Here is an 18,503-nt window from a genome sequence, read left to right on the forward strand (position 1 = left end):
GGAAGGGTCAATATTTTGGGTTTATTACATTACTCAACTAAATTATTCATGAAACGAAAAACCAAAACAGACAAAAAAACATTTGAGTAGACTGATTAAATTTAGGACCTCGAATCATGGTCTGCTAAGCAAGTTAGACTGATGGAAAACTGCCTGGTGTAAAACACACTCTGTAACAGTAATGACACGGGCGGCGAATTTAATTATTCATACGTACTCATTTCGTTTACGAACACTCGGAAAACTTTGTTTAGTTAAATTTAAACTTGACGTAATGGTAATAATAATGAACAATTCTCTTAAAAATAATAAACATGAACAATATATATATATATATATATATATATATATATATATATATATATATATATATATATAAACAAAACAAAATAAGATAAATATTTGCGAAACAAAGATATGTGTGTATGAATATCTATATATTGTATGTATGTCGAGATTGACTGTTACATACATAGATATTAACGCACTGGTGCAGGGGATAATTAAATCGCCCCCAACTTGCAGGCTTGCCACGATACGTTCTAACCTATCAAGACATCATATATGTATGTATGTATGTATGTAGGGATGTAAGTATGTACTATGTGTGAATGTATGTATGCATATATACATATACACATATCGGTAGGTAGGCAGATATGTGTCTTCATAATGGTGTGCTTGGTGTTTATGTGTTTGCCGAGATAGTACTTGTGTAGTGTTTGTGTGTATGTACGTTTTTTATGTCTGTCTGTCTTTAACTCTCCCTATCTATCTGTCTGTCTGTCTGTCTGTCTGTCTGTCGGTCTATCTATTTCATTATCTCATTCTCTGTCTGTCTGTCTGTCTCTCTCTCTCTCCCTCCCTTTACCCCCATTTTCTCTCTCTCCCCCTCCCCCCCTCCCTCCCCCCCCCCCTCTCTCTCTCTCTCTCTCTCTCTCTCTCTCTCTCTCTCTCTCTCTCTCTCTCTCTCTCTCTCTCTCTCTCTCTCTCTCTCTCTCTCTCTGTCCCCCACCCCGTGTATGCGGAATGCGGAACTATTTGACGTGCCCCTATCTAACATAGGTTCGGGCACGCCCGCCCAGTACTTGCCTTCTGACATAGCCAGTGGGCAATTCCGAGGCGGGAGGCCCGTGTATGTGTGCGCACGATTGATGTTTTGCATATTTATATGTATGGTGATGTGTGCATATTTGTGTATGCGTGCGCACGTAAACACGGTCATTATATGGGTGTATATACATGCATATCGTATTTCCCCAAACTCGTATAACAGCTTCTTGTATTCGTCGGGTTTCACCTGTCACAGGTGTGCATCCGTGACAACATAATCACTTCACCCATTACGCTATTACCGTTAATTAGATACACGCCTCGTAGTGTTGGCAACATACGTTAACGCCGAAGCTGCGTCGCCAAAAGGGATAAACATAAGTTTTAAGGGGATCAGGCACAACGTTAAGACTGTTACATGCGCTTCTCCCTAACACGTCCTAAACATATTCCTGTCAAACACGTGTACCTATAACAGAGACAAATCTCCTAAATGCCATCTATACAAACAGTTGACAGACACTATTTGTTTACAATGTTATCTTAGAATATCAATGGTTGACTGTTATGCAACACTAATTACACCATTTCGTGTTTCATTCCATGAACTGCTCATTGAATAAGGGAGATATTATGGCATAGAACGACCAGAAAGAAAATGTAAATTGCGCAATAAGGACGACATAAACGATGACTGTCGCTTTAGTTTGATACATTCATTGCATATAGATCTACGATCTCGTTATATTAAGAAATATTCTTGGTTCAAACCATCGGTATACACAAGGCAGTGTAAAAAGACAAACGTTAAAGGGACACTCCTGAGTTTGCTGCATTCTAAGATGTTTCTGACTAATAAAATATTTCTACGATTAAACTTATATATTAAATATATTTTCTGGTTTAGAATATCAGTGTCTGTGTATTCAGTGTGCTTCTGGTCGTCTTAATATTTGTAAGAAGCCCAAACTGGATTTTGTCTTCAAATAATTTCGTACGTACGAAAAAAAATACATTTTAGGAAATAAAATGAAATTTAACCTAGTACAAATATTAGAACGATCAGAAACATGTTTAATATGCAGCCACTAATATTTTATGCAGAAAAATACATTTGATATGTAATTACTATCGTTAAAAAGTCTCTTTTAGTCGATAGCATCTTAAAAATTGCAGTAAACTTAGAAATGCCCCTTTAACAAGTATCTTACTATAACACAACCGCATCCATTCAAAATAAATAAGCGTGAACAGTGTCACTGTTTTGTTTAACAAAATAACTTCCAGGAGTCGCTTTTGAGTATGATAACTAATTAATAGAATGCCAAATTAGGCTGGGGTGTCATTAAACATTCGTTCATTCATTCATGCAAAATAAGACACAGCCAGTTTTGCTGAGATACTCTGTTGAACTTTTCAGGGCATTGAGAATATTAACAAGGCAGTGCGGCAATGAGCGTCTTAGCTGAAACAGGTGGAGATAACTCTATTCCAGATGGCGCGACAATCGACAGGGTCCCAGAAACCTGGTTTGTCTCTGACTGGCTTCAGGTTATAAGCGACCAACTGAGTGACTGAGTTTGTTTTAACAGTAAAGGAATATTTTAAATATTAGAATGTGTTTTGTTGCATTTTTCTTAATGTCTGTCTAATTGGGAAAAGTACATAAAAAAAAAATTGGGTGGCAAAGTTGAGCTTTTATGCGGCAAAATGTACCCATGCACACGTTTGTATACAGTGTCAACACGAACGCATTGAGTATTATACAAAATATATATTTATTACTTTTACTGTTAATGTCTTTTCGACGATATTTAAGTATATAAAATACTAGACCGCCCTGTGTAGGAACGTCCTGTATAGAGCCGTCATCACTATATATATATTTTTTTTAATACTACACACGCACACGTTATACCATCCTCGTCCCAAACAACAAAAACACGAATACGATATTTACGGAAATATTATTCTACATTTTTCAGCTACGATACGTGAAACAAAATAGATTTTAATCATTTAACGTAAAAAATCAACAATTTGGATGTAAAACAAATCCATTCTAGTAAACAAAAGTGAAACACCCTAGAATAAACAGGAAAAAGTGCGACGTTTCTAACTGCATTCAGGCGCATGCGTTTGCAAAAAGTATCGTAATGCGCATGCGCAGTTCATCATTTTCCATTTTTAAGACAACTACATGAAAAAATATGTTTCTTAATTATGCACAGTTGCCGAACACTTAATTTTTTTTAAAGGAAAAATTCAATTTGTCAAGCGTTCTGGTCCGGTCCGCGTTTTATCAACACACATCGCTCACACTTGATGTCAATACTGATAGTCATTACGTCCATACCTGCGCTTAGTTTGTAAAATATAATTTTTTAAATGAATTGATTCTAAATTAACAAAATTTATATACTCAAAATTATTTACAACTGTTATGAATATATTATGAATACTATTCACTACAATAGAGGCACAAAAATGTAGCATACCTTTTGCAGATCGAATATAATAATTGAAAACAAATTCTAACAACAGGGGTCCTAAAAATCATAAAAATTAAATTCTTTGGCCTTGTTGATCTGGCACGTGTGAGGTCATGTGACACGCACCGAAAGTTAATTCGTCTTTCTCCATTTTAAGTCAATTTCTACGAGTCATGTGGATCCGATATCGGTAATTTTAAGGAATAAACGAAAACGACTTAGTAAAATTAATGGTTTTAGGGGTTTGTAAAGTTTTGTATTTAGATACTTACTTTTCTCAACTTTATTGTTTATAAAAATGTTCCTGAACTGTGAAGAAAAACCTCATAAATGAACGACATGCCGATGACAACAAATCGGATGTTGATTGCGCGAACCGTGCACGAGAAAACAAAGTGAACGGAATTTGAAGCATAACGCAGTTAGGGACGTTGACGATACACATGCACATATATATTTTATTGATTATTATCCACAATATACATATATTTTCTTTATTATTACTGACTTCCACCCTCATATCTCAGTACACATGTAGACAAACGTCAGCTGGTAACAACTGGTAACCATTCACTCATGGGCGTAAAGGGGACTCTTTGATTTAGGGGGGCTGGAGGGGTTGATTTGCCAGAAATTTTACCCAGATAAAATTTCCCCGAATTTTCCCCACTGTTTTGCCCGAATTTGGGGGGGGGGGCAATTCCCCCCCCCCCCCCCCCCCACGCCCGGGTCGTACGCCCATGCATTCACTGCAGTGTATACTATAGAACGTCCTGTGCAGAACCGTGCTGTGTAGGAATATTTTTAAATACGCACACGCACACGTTAAATATATATATATTTTTTTTTTTCGAGTATTATCCAAAATATACATATATTTTCTTTATATACAAAATATATATTTATTCCCTTTACTGTTAATGTGTTTTCCACCATATCTAAGTATATAAAATACCCCAAAAAACATTATGTACTTTTAATGGGCTCGCTGAGATCTATATGTGATTTCATTCAGCTGTTTCAAACTATGTGAGTACTAAATATTTGCTTCAATGTTTGCGGCAACATTTGGCTGAGTTCTTGGACAATTATCAGCGAACTACGTCACGGAGTTAACTATTTTTGAAAGGTTCAAACATTAACGCTGTCGTAATTTCCTTGATTTTATTGTAATTTTATTTGGAATGACCAAACAGCAGACAAGATGGAGCCAAACCATTTTTATTATTTTTTAAAGTAACAAATATTATTGCTTGCTAATAGTGTTGAATTAAAGGGACATTCCCGAGTTTCCCGCAATTTTTAAGATGTTATCGACAAATAGAGACTTTTTAACGATTGTAATTACATATCTAATATATTTTTCTGCATACAGTATTAGTGGCTGTATATTAAACGTGTTTTTGATCGTTCTAATATTTATAGTAGGTTAAATTTCATTTTATTTCCTAAAATGTAATTTTTTTCGTACGTACGAAATTATTTGAAGACAAAATCCAGTTTGGGCTTCGTACAAATATTAAGACGACCAGAAACACACTGGATATACAGACACTGATATTCTAAACAAGAAAATATATTTAATATGTAAGTTTAATCGTGGAAATATTTTATTAGTCGGAAACATCTTACAATGCAGCAAACTCAGGAATGTCCCTTTAAGAGAAACATCTTACAATACAGCAAACTCAGGAATGTCCCTTTAATAATAAACTATATTTGGTTTCCAGACTTTATGTGTAGCCCAGTGGTAAAGCGCCCGCTCGATACGCGGTCGGTCTGGGATCGATCCCCGTCGGTGGGCGAACTGGGCTATTTCTCGTTCCAGTCGGTGCACCACGACTGGTATATCAAAGGCCGTGGTATGTGCTATCATGTCTGCGGGATGGTGCATATAAAGGACCCCTTGCTGCTAATCGGAAAGAGTAGCCCATATAGGTGCGACAGCGGATTTCCTTTCTCAATATCTGTGTGGTCCTTGGCCATATGTCTGACGTCATATAACCGTAAATAAAATGTGTTGAGTGCGTCGTTAAATAAAACATTTCCTTCTAGACGTTATAAACTCACTATGATAATTATGTTTATACTATTTATGTTTAATCTTATTACAGTGGTATTCACAGAGAATAATACGTGAGTGGCCGCTAGATACCATTATCTCACAGCGTTTTGTTTTAGAATGTATCTAACGAGCGAAAACGAGTTTGATACGTTTTAAACAACGAGTTGTAAGATAAATGCCAGGGCTTCTAGATTATGGTAGCCCCACTCCCCAATCTAATCAAAATTAGCTCCACTATTATATGTGGATCTAACAGCAGCCCGTTGGAGCTCATGTCCAGTTGACCTTTCATTCGACTAATCAAAACCTTACTTGCAAAATCATGCTAGTGATTTGAAAAGAATTTGAAAACATTCGGGATTATGCCGAGGGTATAGGAAATGATTCGGGTGAATTACGAAGTATGCCGGAAACTTACTGTCAATACGAGACATCAATATAATTCATTGTGGAACTTACTGTCAATATGAGACATCAATGTAATTCATCGTGGAACTTACTGTCAATACGAGACATGAGTATAATTCATCGTGGAGCTTACTGTTAATACGATACATCAGTGTAATCAATCGTGGAACTTACTGTTAATATGAGACATCAGTATAATCAATCGTGGAACTTACTGTTAATACGAGACATCAGTATAATCAATCGTGGGACTTACTGTTAATACGAGACATCAGTATAATTGATCGTGGAACTTACTGTTAATAATAGAAAACAGTATAATTCATCGTGGACTTTACTGTTAATATGAGACATGAGTATAATTCATCGTGGACTTTACTGTTAATATGAAACAACAGTATAATTCATAGTGGAACTTACAGTTATTACGAGACATCAATATAATTCATTGTGGAACTTGCTGTCAATACGAGACATCAGTATAATTCATCGTGGAATTTACTGTTAATACAAGGCATCAGTATAATCAATCGTGGGACTTACTGTTAATACGAGACATCAGTATAATTGATCGTGGAACTTACTGTTAATAATAGAAAACAGTATAATTCATCGTGGACCTTACTGTTAATATGAGACATCAGTATAATTCATCGTGGACTTTACTGTTAATATGAAAAAACAGTATAATTCATAGTGGAACTTACAGTTATTACGAGACATCAATATAATTCATTGTGGAATTGCTGTCAATATGAGACATCAGTATAATTCATCGTGGAACTTATTGTCAATACGAGACATCAGTATAATTCATCGTGGAATTTACTGTTAATACAAGACATCAGTATAATCAATCGTGGAACTTACAGTTAATACGAGACATCAGTATAATTCATCGTGGAACGTACTGTCAATACGAGACATCGGTATAATTCATCTTGGAACTTACTGTCAATGCGAGGCAGCGGTATAATTAATTTTGGCACCCTGCATTACCTAATTCATCTGAGGGATGTTCCACAATTAATCACATGGGCTGAGGTGCGGGTGAGGTGAGGGTGAGGTGGTGGTGGGGGTGGGAGCGGTAGGCTTTTAATCTAAACACAACACCCACAAAATAATCAGTCAAAACGGAACCTTTATGAGATTTTGAGATTCTCTCTATTCAAAATTCAAGATGGGCAGGAGTTTGTGGGTGGGTGTTGGATGCTAGACGAACCACGTGTTCTCTTACTTGGACCGCCCTTGCTGAATAACCTGTCATATCATTGCTACTGTCTAAATGTGGAACCGACCCTCGATCCACCCAACTACTGTCTTGTCCATTCTCAAAACGCATAAACCACACCCACCCTATCTTGTCCTCTCCGCCCTTAACAGTATGAACTACACCCACCCTATCTTGTCCTCTCCGCCCTTAACAGTATGAACTACACCCACCCTATCTTGTCCTCTCCGCCCTTAACAGTATGAACTACACCCACCCTATCTTGTCCTCTCCGCCCTTACCAGTATGAACTCTAAATACCATTGAAGATTTTGACAATGTCTTGTGACTACTAAACGCACCTCCAAATACAAAGGGAGGCATAGACAAGGTCTTGTGACCACTATTAATGTTCTAACGCACCTCTAAATACAAAGGGAGGTGTAGACAAGGTCTTGAGACCACTATTAATGTTCTAACGCACCTCTAAATACAAAGGGAGGCGTAGACAAGGTCTTGTGACCACTATTAATGTTCTAACGCACCTCCAAATACAAAGGGAGGCGTAGACAAGGTCTTCTGACCACTATTAATGTTCTAACGCACCTCTAAATACAAAGGGAGGCGTAGACAAGGTCTCGTGACCACTATTAATGTTCTAACGCACCTCCAAATACAAAGGGAGGCGTAGACAAGTTCTTCTGACCACTATTAATGTTCTAACGCACCTCTAAATACAAAGGGAGGCGTAGACAAGGTCTCGTGACCACTATTAATGTTCTAACGCACCTCTAAATACAAAGGGATGCGTAGACAAGGTCTTGTGACCACTATTAATGTTCTAACGCACCTCCAAATACAAAGGGAGGCGTAGACAAGGTCTTGTGACCACTATTAATGTTCTAACGCACCTCTAAATATAAAGGGAGGCGTAGACAAGGTCTTGTGACCACTATTAATGTCCTAACGCACCTCCAAATTACATAGGGAGTTCTTGACAGAACAGAACAGAACAGAACTTTATTACACCCAGGCCATTATGCAACGGTGTGAGAGGAACATACATATTCTGATGTTGACAAGATGGTTTACAGGAGGATGCATGTAATAGAAATACTAATAATAGAACGATGAGGTCTCATGACTACTATAGTATACTAACCTCGTCTCCAAATACAAAGGGAGGTTTTGCAAGATCTTGTGACTACTATTAGTGTACTAAGACCGGTCTCGGTAGCGCATGTGATTAAGCCACCGGACTACAGGCTGGTAGGTACAGAGTTCGCAATCCGGTACCGTCTCCAACCCAGAGCGTGTTCTTAAGGGCTCAATGGGTAGGTGTAAGGTCACTACACCCTCTTCTCTCTCACAAACCACTAACCAACTAACCCAGGATAGCGTGCTTGAACCTTAATTGGATATAAGTACGAAAATAAGTTGAAATGAAATAGTGTACTAAGCTCACACCCAAATACAAAAAGGCGGTCTTAACAAGGTAGTATGTCTACTATTAGTGTACTAAACTCACCTCCTAATACAAAAAAGGAGATCTTAACAAGGTAGTATGTTTACTATTAGTGTACTAAACTCACCTCCAAATACAAAAAAGGAAGTCTTAACAAGGTAGTATGTCTACTATTAGTGTACTAAACTCACCCCCAAATACAAAAAAGGAAGTCTTAACAAGGTAGTATGTCTACTATTAGTGTACTAAACTCACCTCCAAATACAAAACGGGAAGTCTTAACAAGGTAGTATGTCTACTATTAGTGTACTAGAACTCACCTCCTAATACAAAACAGGATGTCTTAACAAGGTAGTATGTCTACTATTAGTGTACTAGAACTCACCTCCTAATACAAAACAGGAAGTCTTAACAAGGTAGTATGTCTACTATTAGTGTACTAGAACTCACCTCCTAATACAAAACAGGATGTCTTAACAAGGTAGTATGTCTACTATTAGTGTACTAAACTCACCCCCAAATACAAAAAAGGAAGTCTTAACAAGGTAGTATGTCTACTATTAGTGTACTAAACTCACCTCCTAATACAAAACAGGAAGTCTTAACAAGGTAGTATGTCTACTATTAGTGTACTAAACTCACCTCCTAATACAAAACAGGAAGTCTTAACAAGGTAGTATGTCTACTATTAGTGTACTAGAACTCACCTCCTAATACAAAACAGGAAGTCTTAACAAGGTAGTATGTCTACTATTAGTGTACTAAACTCACCTCCTAATACAAAACAGGAAGTCTTAACAAGGTAGTATGTCTACTATTAGTGTACTAAACTCACCTCCTAATACAAAACAGGAAGTCTTAACAAGGTAGTATGTCTACTATTAGTGTACTAGAACTCACCTCTAAATAGACGGCGAACGGCATGACGACGATGGCGACCATGATGTCGGCGACGGCGAGAGAGCAGATGAAGTAGTTGGTGGCGGTCTTGAGGCTGCGCTCCTTGACGACGCTCATCACGACGAGGGTGTTGCCGAACACCGTGAACAGCGGGAAGATGATGAGCACGATGGCCCAGTACCTGTTGTCGTTGTCGACGGGCGAGTCGGCGCTGGCGGAGACGTTGAACTCGCACAGCGTGTCGTTCAGCTCGCACGGGGACGCGTCCCACGGGAAGGACACGCCCAGAGAGAACTGCTCGAAGAAGTCGACGGTCGTCATCAGGGACTCCGGAGTCGTGATATCCTTCTCCGAGCCCTGATTCACCGAATAGTTACGAGGCGCCCCGGCCATCGTGTCGTTTTGAGGGTCCAGCCCGCTAGGAAAGGTAGTGGGGATCCATCTGGGGCTGGAAGGGTTCTTGGATGTCTCTGCGTCGCTCCGACCTCCCCCGATGAACGCGCCTTTCCCGCTGCTCCTAAGGTTGGCAGCGACTCGAAGACTGGCGAGGAAAGATCTATCAGCCATTCAAACTGCCGGGCGTGCGATTAAAGTGAAGAAATTATTCCATTGTAACACATTATTGCTGTTGTTTACTACACTCTGCTAGCACCCGAATAACATCTCCGTGAAGTAATGCTTTAACATTCCCTCCATACGTACATCAATCAATCAGCTTGAACAGCACAATCTCGAACCATTTTTCAAAGACGAACACATCACCACTTTGTGGTATCTTTGTCTACACACGTGAGAATTAAATCCAACTTCACAAAGTTTTGTATTGTCGCTGTGCACACACACGCACACACAAAAACAAAAATGATGATATTTTTTTATCAATACATTCAAATTTAATTCCAATTTCAAAACTTATTTGTTGTTACGCACACAGAAATGTAGTGGTATTCATGAATACATTTCAGTAAAATCCACGTGTTTGTTATTGTTCGACTTCCCGATGACAACACGGCCTGATAATCCAGCTCATTTCATCGCATGTTCCAGTTGCTCGTGTAGGTCCGCTCCTTTGAAGAAAGACGAGACACTAAAACTTTGTCCAGTTCCAGTCGCTGTGGAGTCGTCTCCATAACGAGAGCGCTATCGAAACAACTTGCGAACAACACGATTATCCAGACGCTGCCTTGTACGGCGGGGTATCACAACTCACTTTGTCAATACTATTAGCGTAGGAAAACTGTCCTCACTTAAAAAGCGCCGGCGAGCGATCGGAGGGTGAGATTCTTCAAGTCGATGACGTCCACGTCTTGGACCACGCAGTTCCCTCTGCCAGTCTTCTTAGACTTCTGCAATATTAACAGAACGGAGGTAATGCAATAAGAAGGAAAGGCTTGCTACGAGGCATATCGATTTTTTATCGCCTCTATACGCCATGCAGGGAGATAGAAGATTTTCTCCGGCAACTGCAATACCGACTTTAAAGTGGACTCCTCAATCAAGAGAGCGCGCTGTTGACATTTCAAAAGAGATAACCACACCTTTCAGATGTAAGGGGGCATAATCGCGGTGGAAGGTTTTATTTTTCTCTTCTAATTTGAATTTCTCTCCAAGTTTCGCTTGTCGCTTCGCTCGCCTTAATCGAATAAGTGGTAATGTCCGAAGTTGTCAGTCAAAGCCCTTTTGCATAGTACGCACTTATTGCCGCCCGCAATCCGTCCGCGGATCATCTCACGCTTTCGTAATTACGAATAGACGAATTGTCAGGGTTGCGAAAATGACCGATTCTATTCAAATTCGTTAAAATGACAATCAACACCGATTTTAATTACGAATTACATATTTTTTTTCTTAAACGAAAAATTACACGATTACCCAAATATCAGTCACCGGAGAAAAAGAAACCACTATGCTTTTTACATTTTCGAAAAGCCGATTAAATTTTTTTTATTGAAGAATGTGTCGATTTTATTGTGACCCAGTTCTTTTTCTAAGCACCGTATCTTGCTACGCCCTCCAGATCCCCCCCCCCCCACACACACACCTCCCTCCCCCACCCTAGTGAGATTCTCAAGACATTTATTTCAGTGCAGTCAGTTAAAGTATTTGTAAAATACAATTATATATAACTTGTAAATTTATGCTTACAAAATACTACATCGTGGAATAGTGAACATAATTTAGAATACAATAGTGCTATTATAAAATATATAATAATTCAAATAATAAGATCTATGCGTAGGCAGTGTCACACTGATGACTATTTTGGCGTAAAGAAAAGACCAATAGCAACCGTGTTTCAAGGAACCCAACTCTACATAGAAACAAGCCAGTGCACCATGACTGGTACATCAAAGGCCGTGGTATGTGCTATCTTGTCTATGAGATGGTGCATATAAAAGATTCCTTGCTGCTAATCGAAAAGAGTAGCCCACGAAGTGGCGACAGCGGGTTTCCTCCCTCAATATCTGTGTGGTCCTTAACCATATGTCCGACGCCATATAACTGTAAATAAAATGTGTTGAGTGCGTCGTTAAATAAACCATTTCTTTTCCTTTCCTATTTCTATTCCAATGTGGGGGTTTTTCGATTCTTTAAAAAAACTAATAATATATAGGTCAAACTAGTAAAGTGTCTTAAAACTTATTAAAATAACAAAACAAAAACAAAAACGGCCTACTGTATTTCTTTTTCTTTTTGTGGGGCACGTTCCCGAAACACCCCCCCCCCCCCCCCCATTTTTTTAAAAGCCTGATCTGGATAGGAAATTGACTTGCTACCACGTACCAAGTTTGTAAAGATGAAAAATTCCACTAAGTTTCTTAGTTTTGCCATTGATCAAACCTCTCATAGATATACCTCTCCACTGAAACCAGAAGTTGTACCCATGTCAGGCTGACTTGAACAGTTCTCTGATGGAAGCATGCCCAAATTCACCAACACCAAGTTTTTATTTATGATTTGGACGTGATCATTGCTGACCTTCAAACAAGTATTAAACACTGAACCGTTTTACAAACTGTATGAACAAAGTAGCACGTTAGCGCGAAGCGCTTCATACTAAGAGTGTAAAACGATGTTATGTTTCAACCGACCTTGGTGATGTCGTGGTTAATCCATCAGGCATAACACTGGTAGGTACTGAGTTCGCAGTCTGGTACCGGCTCCCACCCAGAGCAAGTTTTAACGACTCACTAAGTAGGTGTGCGCCACTATACCGATTTCTCTCTCACTAACCACTAACCACTAACCCACTGTCCTAAACAGTCCACATAGCTGAGGTTTATGCCTAGAAATGCGTGCCTGAACCTTAAATGGACACATGCACTAAAATAAGTATGAATATGATAAAAAAAAAAAAAAATCAACAACAAAAAAGAAGACCCCAACAACCCCCCCCCCCCCAAAAAAAAACCCCCAAAAAACCCCACCCAAACTAACAACAACAAACAAAGTGTGTGAACAGGTCTTGCCAGTGGATTGAATGTATGTGACCACGTGATCGTCATGGCTAAGTTATACTAGTATTCGACATGGCACCGTCTAATTAACGTTATGAAAGTCTGGCTTCATATCCGAAACTACCGGCCTCGGTGGCGTCGTGGTTAGGCCATCGGCCAACAGGCTGGTAGGTACTGGGTTCGGATCCCAGCAGAGGCATGTAATTTTTAATCCAGATACCGACTCCAAACCCTGAGTGAGTGCTCTGCAAGGCTCAGTGGGTAGGTGTAAACCACTTGCACCGACCAGTGATCCATAATTGGTTCAACAAAGGCCATGGTTTGTGCTATCCTGCCTGTGGGAAGCGCAAATAAAAGATCCCTTGGTACTAATCGGAAAGAGTAGCCCATGTAGTGGCGGCAGCGGGTTTCCTCTCAAAATCTGTGTGGTCCTTAACCATATGTCTGCCGCCATATAACCGTAAATAAAATGTGTTCAGTGCGTCGATTAAATAAAACATTTCTTTCTTTTTTTTCATATCCGAAACTCTGCCATGCATTTTACACGAAAGTTAGCAACACATTTATTTATTAAATCACTAAGGTCCTTTTTTAGACGGATCTCCCAAGTCCCTGGACAGTACTTTAACACTACTAGATATGTATGCTGATGTTTCTGGCTTGAAAATAAATTATTCAAAATCACATATTATATGGATAGGAAGTAAAAAAAATTCAAAAGAGGTTTTCCATCCAGCAAAGTGGAAGCTATCTTGGGGTGCTGATCAGTTCACGTTATTAGGAGTAATATTTATGCTGAATATGGAACAGATGGTTGCTCAAAATTACGAATCTAAAATTTTGGAAATGAAAAATTTGATAAATCAATGGTTAACACGGAAGATAACAGTTTTGGGTAGAATCACTGTAGTGAAAACACCAGTAATCTCCAAAATCACTCATTTATTAATTTTACTACCCAACCCCCAGAGAAGTTATTAAAACAAATGAATACTATGTTTTTCAATTTTATATAGCAAAACAAACCAGCTAGAATTAAAAGAGCAGTTTTAGTGCAAGATTATAAATATGGAGGTATCAAAATGGTAAATATTACAAATTTTGTAATAGCATTAAAACTGACCTAGATTAGAAGACTTTTGATATCGAATTCAAAACGGGCAACTCTCTTCTATTCTTTGACTGGTTTAACAATGAAATATTTAATAATTTATGGGGATCACTTTATTCAGTTAAAGACAAGACAAATAAAAAAAACTTATTTTGGAAAGATGTACTAAATAATTGGATTTTACTGCAACGTAAATAAACATTCGTCAATACAGAAGACATTCTATGTTCAAACATTTGGTATAATAACAATATTAGTATAGATAAAAAGCCTGCATAATATAGAAATTACATCAAAAAAGGGATTTTATTTATACAAGATTTACTTAAAAACCAAGGACAGTTTATAGATTATGACACATTCAGCTTTAAGTATAACATAAAATCAAATTTTCTAGATTTTGCTTCTTTATTAAAGGCTATACAAGTTTTTATACGCAAGAAAACTACTTTAAACATCCAAACAGTTGGTGTTCCAAAGCATCCCATTTTACCAGTTAAAATAAAACCCTTTTTGAAAAATAAATCTGGAAGTAAAGAAATCTATAAACTACTCAACGACACGAATATACTTCCTACTTCGCAGATTAAATACTCTGCTGAAGGATTTGCTTTTTCCCCTTCAGAGTGGGCAAAGTATTATAGCCTGCCATTTAAGATTTTGAAAGACCCAACACTGTTATGGTTCCAATACCAAATCCTACATAGAATTACAGAAACGAATACTTTCTTATATAAAATAAAATATGTTGATTCAAATTTATGCAATTTCTGTCATCGCCATCCAGAAACATCGGATCACTTGTTTTATGCTTGCCCCAAAGTCGTCGAACTCTGGAATCTTATAAGACTTTCAGTTTGACAAAACTACGATTTTATTTGGTGATATAAATAAGGAAAACAATTCCGTAAATTGGTTAATTATAAATGTAAAGTATTATATATACAAAACTAAATTACAGAACACCACACTCAATAAAACTGGCTTCAAACATTATATTGAAGATAAGTTATTATTAGAAAAATATATGTATTACAAGAATTGTTTACATAAAGAATTCGACGAAAACGGGGAATTTTGGTTATGATTTTTTGAAAATATTTAAACGACCAACCTTTGTTTTTATATATAAAAAAAACAAGACTATGGTTGTTTGTTTTACAATGTTGCTGGTTTGGAGGAAATACTTATTTCAGCTTTCTCTCCTTTCTCTCCTTGCTCCTATGGTATATTCTGTGTATAATTGATATGTACGGTTCAAATTTGATACTGCAAACGTGCACAAGTTCAGATTAAATCTATTATTTAGAAAATAATGGTAAGAAGCTTGCAGCTATTTAGACGGGTTCGGGATTAGGTTCTCATGGGAAATTTTGAACTTCGGGTAGCGTGAAACGCGATTTTCGTTGTATCTGAAGCACAAAATTGGCAGTTATTTCAGGATGAGTTTGGTCTACTTTATCGGTTACTAAACCTAAGAAAATAATACCGGTGTAATTCTCCTCATTCTCTCTCTCTCTCTCTCTCTCTCTCTCTCTCTCTCTCTCTCTCTCTCTCTCTCTCTCTCTCTCTCCTCTCTCTCTCTCTCTCTCTCTCTCTCTCTGTGTGTGTGTGTGTGTGGGCAAGGCAAGGATGGAGAGAGAGAGAGAGAGAGAGAGAGAGAGAGAGAGAGAGAGAGAGAGAGAGAGAGAGAGAGAGAGAGAGAGAGACAGACAGACAGACAGACAGACAAAGAGACTGAAAAAGAGACTGAAAAAGAGAGACAAGCAGAGAGAGAGAGAGAGACAGAAGACAGGTGACAGAGAGAGAGAGTGAGACAGAGGGAGAGTGAGACAGAGGAGAGGAGAGAGAGAGAGAGAGAGAGAGAGAGAGAGAGAGAGAGAGAGAGAGTAAGAGAAAGAGAGGGAGAAAGAGAGAAAGAGGGAAGGAGAGATAGATAGAGACACACACAGAGACAGAAAGAGACGCAGAGACAGAGAGAGAGAGAGAGAGAGAGTGGTGTGGTGTGTGTGTGTGTGTGTGTGTGTGTGTGTGTGTGTGTGTGTTTGTGTGTGGGTGTTTGTGGGTGTGGGTGTGTTTTAAAGAATAACGGAACAAAACACATCAATGCACAATTTTATCCGTTTATTCACCATCAGTTCAAAGGACCTTGACCTTTTTGTAAGCCATTTTCAAATGTCCTTTCAAGTGACACATGAAGGATTCAAGACTCACAGGAAAAACGTGCACTGCGCCATGTTGACTACATCAATGGGAGATCATACTGACGGACACGATGTTGTGGTCGCGGCCATTTGCACAGCCATTGGACAGTGTTTCACAACACCGTTTACGGTTATCGGAAATACGAGATGGTCGTTAACAGGATTCCCGATGATGATATATTACTTTGACGTCGATCGTGTTTGCTGGCTTTGGGAACAAAGAAAACGAGGACACAATAAAGTAACGGGTTCAGCTTATTTAGATTGATCCTGAAAAATTACCACATTTTTTACATAATGATATCAAGTGATGAGAGAAACTCGATTTCCCGCTAATTTCCAACCAGCTATGAATGACATAATTGAATGAACGAATGAATGTTTAGCGACACCCCAGCACGAAAAATATATCGGTTATTGGTGTCAAACACTGGCCTCGGTGGTGCCTTGGTTAAGCCATCGGACATAAGACTGGTAGGTACACGGCTTCGCAGACCGGTACCGGCGGCCATCCAGAGCGAGTTTTAACGATTCAGTTAGTAGTCATTTCTCTCTCCCTCCCTCCCTCCCTCCCTCCCTCCCTCCCTCCCTCCCTCCCTCCCTCTCTCTCTCTCTCTCTCTCTCTCTCTCTCTCTCTCTCTCTCTCTCTCTCTCTCTCTCTCTCTCTCTCTCTCTCTCTCTCTCTCTCTCTCTCTCTCTCTCTCTCTCTCTCTCTCTCTCTCTCTCTCTCTCTCTCTCTCTCTCTCTCTGTCTCTGTCTCTGTCTCTAACCACTGACAACTAACAAGTAACTCACTGTCTTGAACAGACAGCCCAGATAGCTGGGGTGTATGCCCGTGTAAGCACGAAAATAATTTGAAGTAAAATGATAAAAAGGATGTCAAACTATGGTAAATTACCTCATTGACACAAGCCAATCAAATGACAATAGTAGTCTCGATATTTCAAAATGGATTTCTTCATGAAGGAATGGGGCGAGATGTAGAGATCATTGTCAGTGGTTACGAGGACGGGACGTAGCCCAGTGGTAAAGCGCTCGCTTGATGCGCGGTCGGTGTGGGTTCGATCCCCGTCGGATGGCCCATTTGGCTATTTCTCGTTCCAGCCAGTGTACCACGACTGATATATCAAAGGCCGTGGTATGTGCTTTCCTGTCTGTGGGATGGTGCATATAAAAGATCGATTGCTGCATTAGGAAAGATGTAGCGGGTTTCCTCTGATGACTACGAGTCAGAATTACCAAATGTTTGACATCCAATAGCCGATGATTTATTTTTGCCACATCAGTCTACCACGGGTGATCGAACTTATGATACCGCAGACGAACGCTGTGTAACCGGCCTCGGTGGTGTCTTCGTTAAGCCATCGGACACAAGGCTGGTAGGTACTGGGTTCGCAATGGGTAGGTGTAAGACAACTACACCCTCTTCTCTCTCACTAGCCATTATCAGATGGACAAAATAGCTGAGGTGTGTGCCCAGAACAGCGTGCTTGAACCATAATTGGATATAAGCACAAAAATAGTTGAAATGAACAGTGAGGTATTGATTTGACGAGGATATCCACGGACGTCGTCCGTTTTACCTTTCAGTGAACTGTTCAAAAATGCGCCTAAATTCCTCTATGATATTGTGCCATATTTCTCTTTGACTTAAACCGGCCTCGGTGGCGTCGTGGTTAGGCCATCGGTCTACAGGCTGGTAGGTACTGGGTTCGGATCCCAGTCGAGGCATGGGATTTTTAATCCAGATACCGACTCCTGTGGAAAGCGCAAATAAAAGATCCCTTGCTACTAATCGGAAAGAGTAGCCCATGTAGTGGCGACAGCGGGTTTCCTCTCAAAATCTTTGTGGTCCTTAACCATATGTCTGACGCCATATAACCGTAAATAAAATGTGTTGAGTGCGTCGTTAAATAAAACATTTCTTTCTTTCATATTTTCACAGCAATCTTAGTACTAGGAAATCGTAAAACCATCGTGAGATATGACGTCACTATGACGCACTGGTTGGAACAATTAAAACAAATTAGTTGAATGATTTTAATACACAGATATACAAAAAACATCACTTTTTCACCGCCAGGCGCGGGGTGTTACTCAGTGGTAAAGCGCTCGTTTGATGCGCGGTCGGCCTTGG

The 18,503-nt window shown here is 39.1% G+C and overlaps 1 protein-coding gene across 1 annotated transcript in view; it reads right to left on the bottom strand.

The window, feature by feature from the left end:
* LOC121386514 (dopamine D2-like receptor) overlaps positions 1-18,503 on the bottom strand; it is a 432,317-nt gene that overhangs the window by 74,929 nt on the left and 338,885 nt on the right. The window contains exon 5 of the mRNA XM_041517442.1: positions 9,594-10,939. Within this exon, the coding sequence (XP_041373376.1) occupies positions 9,594-10,160 (567 nt within the window). The 5' untranslated portion in view covers positions 10,161-10,939. The remainder of the gene's footprint in view (positions 1-9,593; positions 10,940-18,503) is intronic.

The sequence above is a fragment of the Gigantopelta aegis genome, chromosome 12 (genome assembly GCF_016097555.1).
Source record: "Gigantopelta aegis isolate Gae_Host chromosome 12, Gae_host_genome, whole genome shotgun sequence".
Taxonomy (NCBI): Eukaryota; Metazoa; Mollusca; class Gastropoda; order Neomphalida; family Peltospiridae; genus Gigantopelta; species Gigantopelta aegis.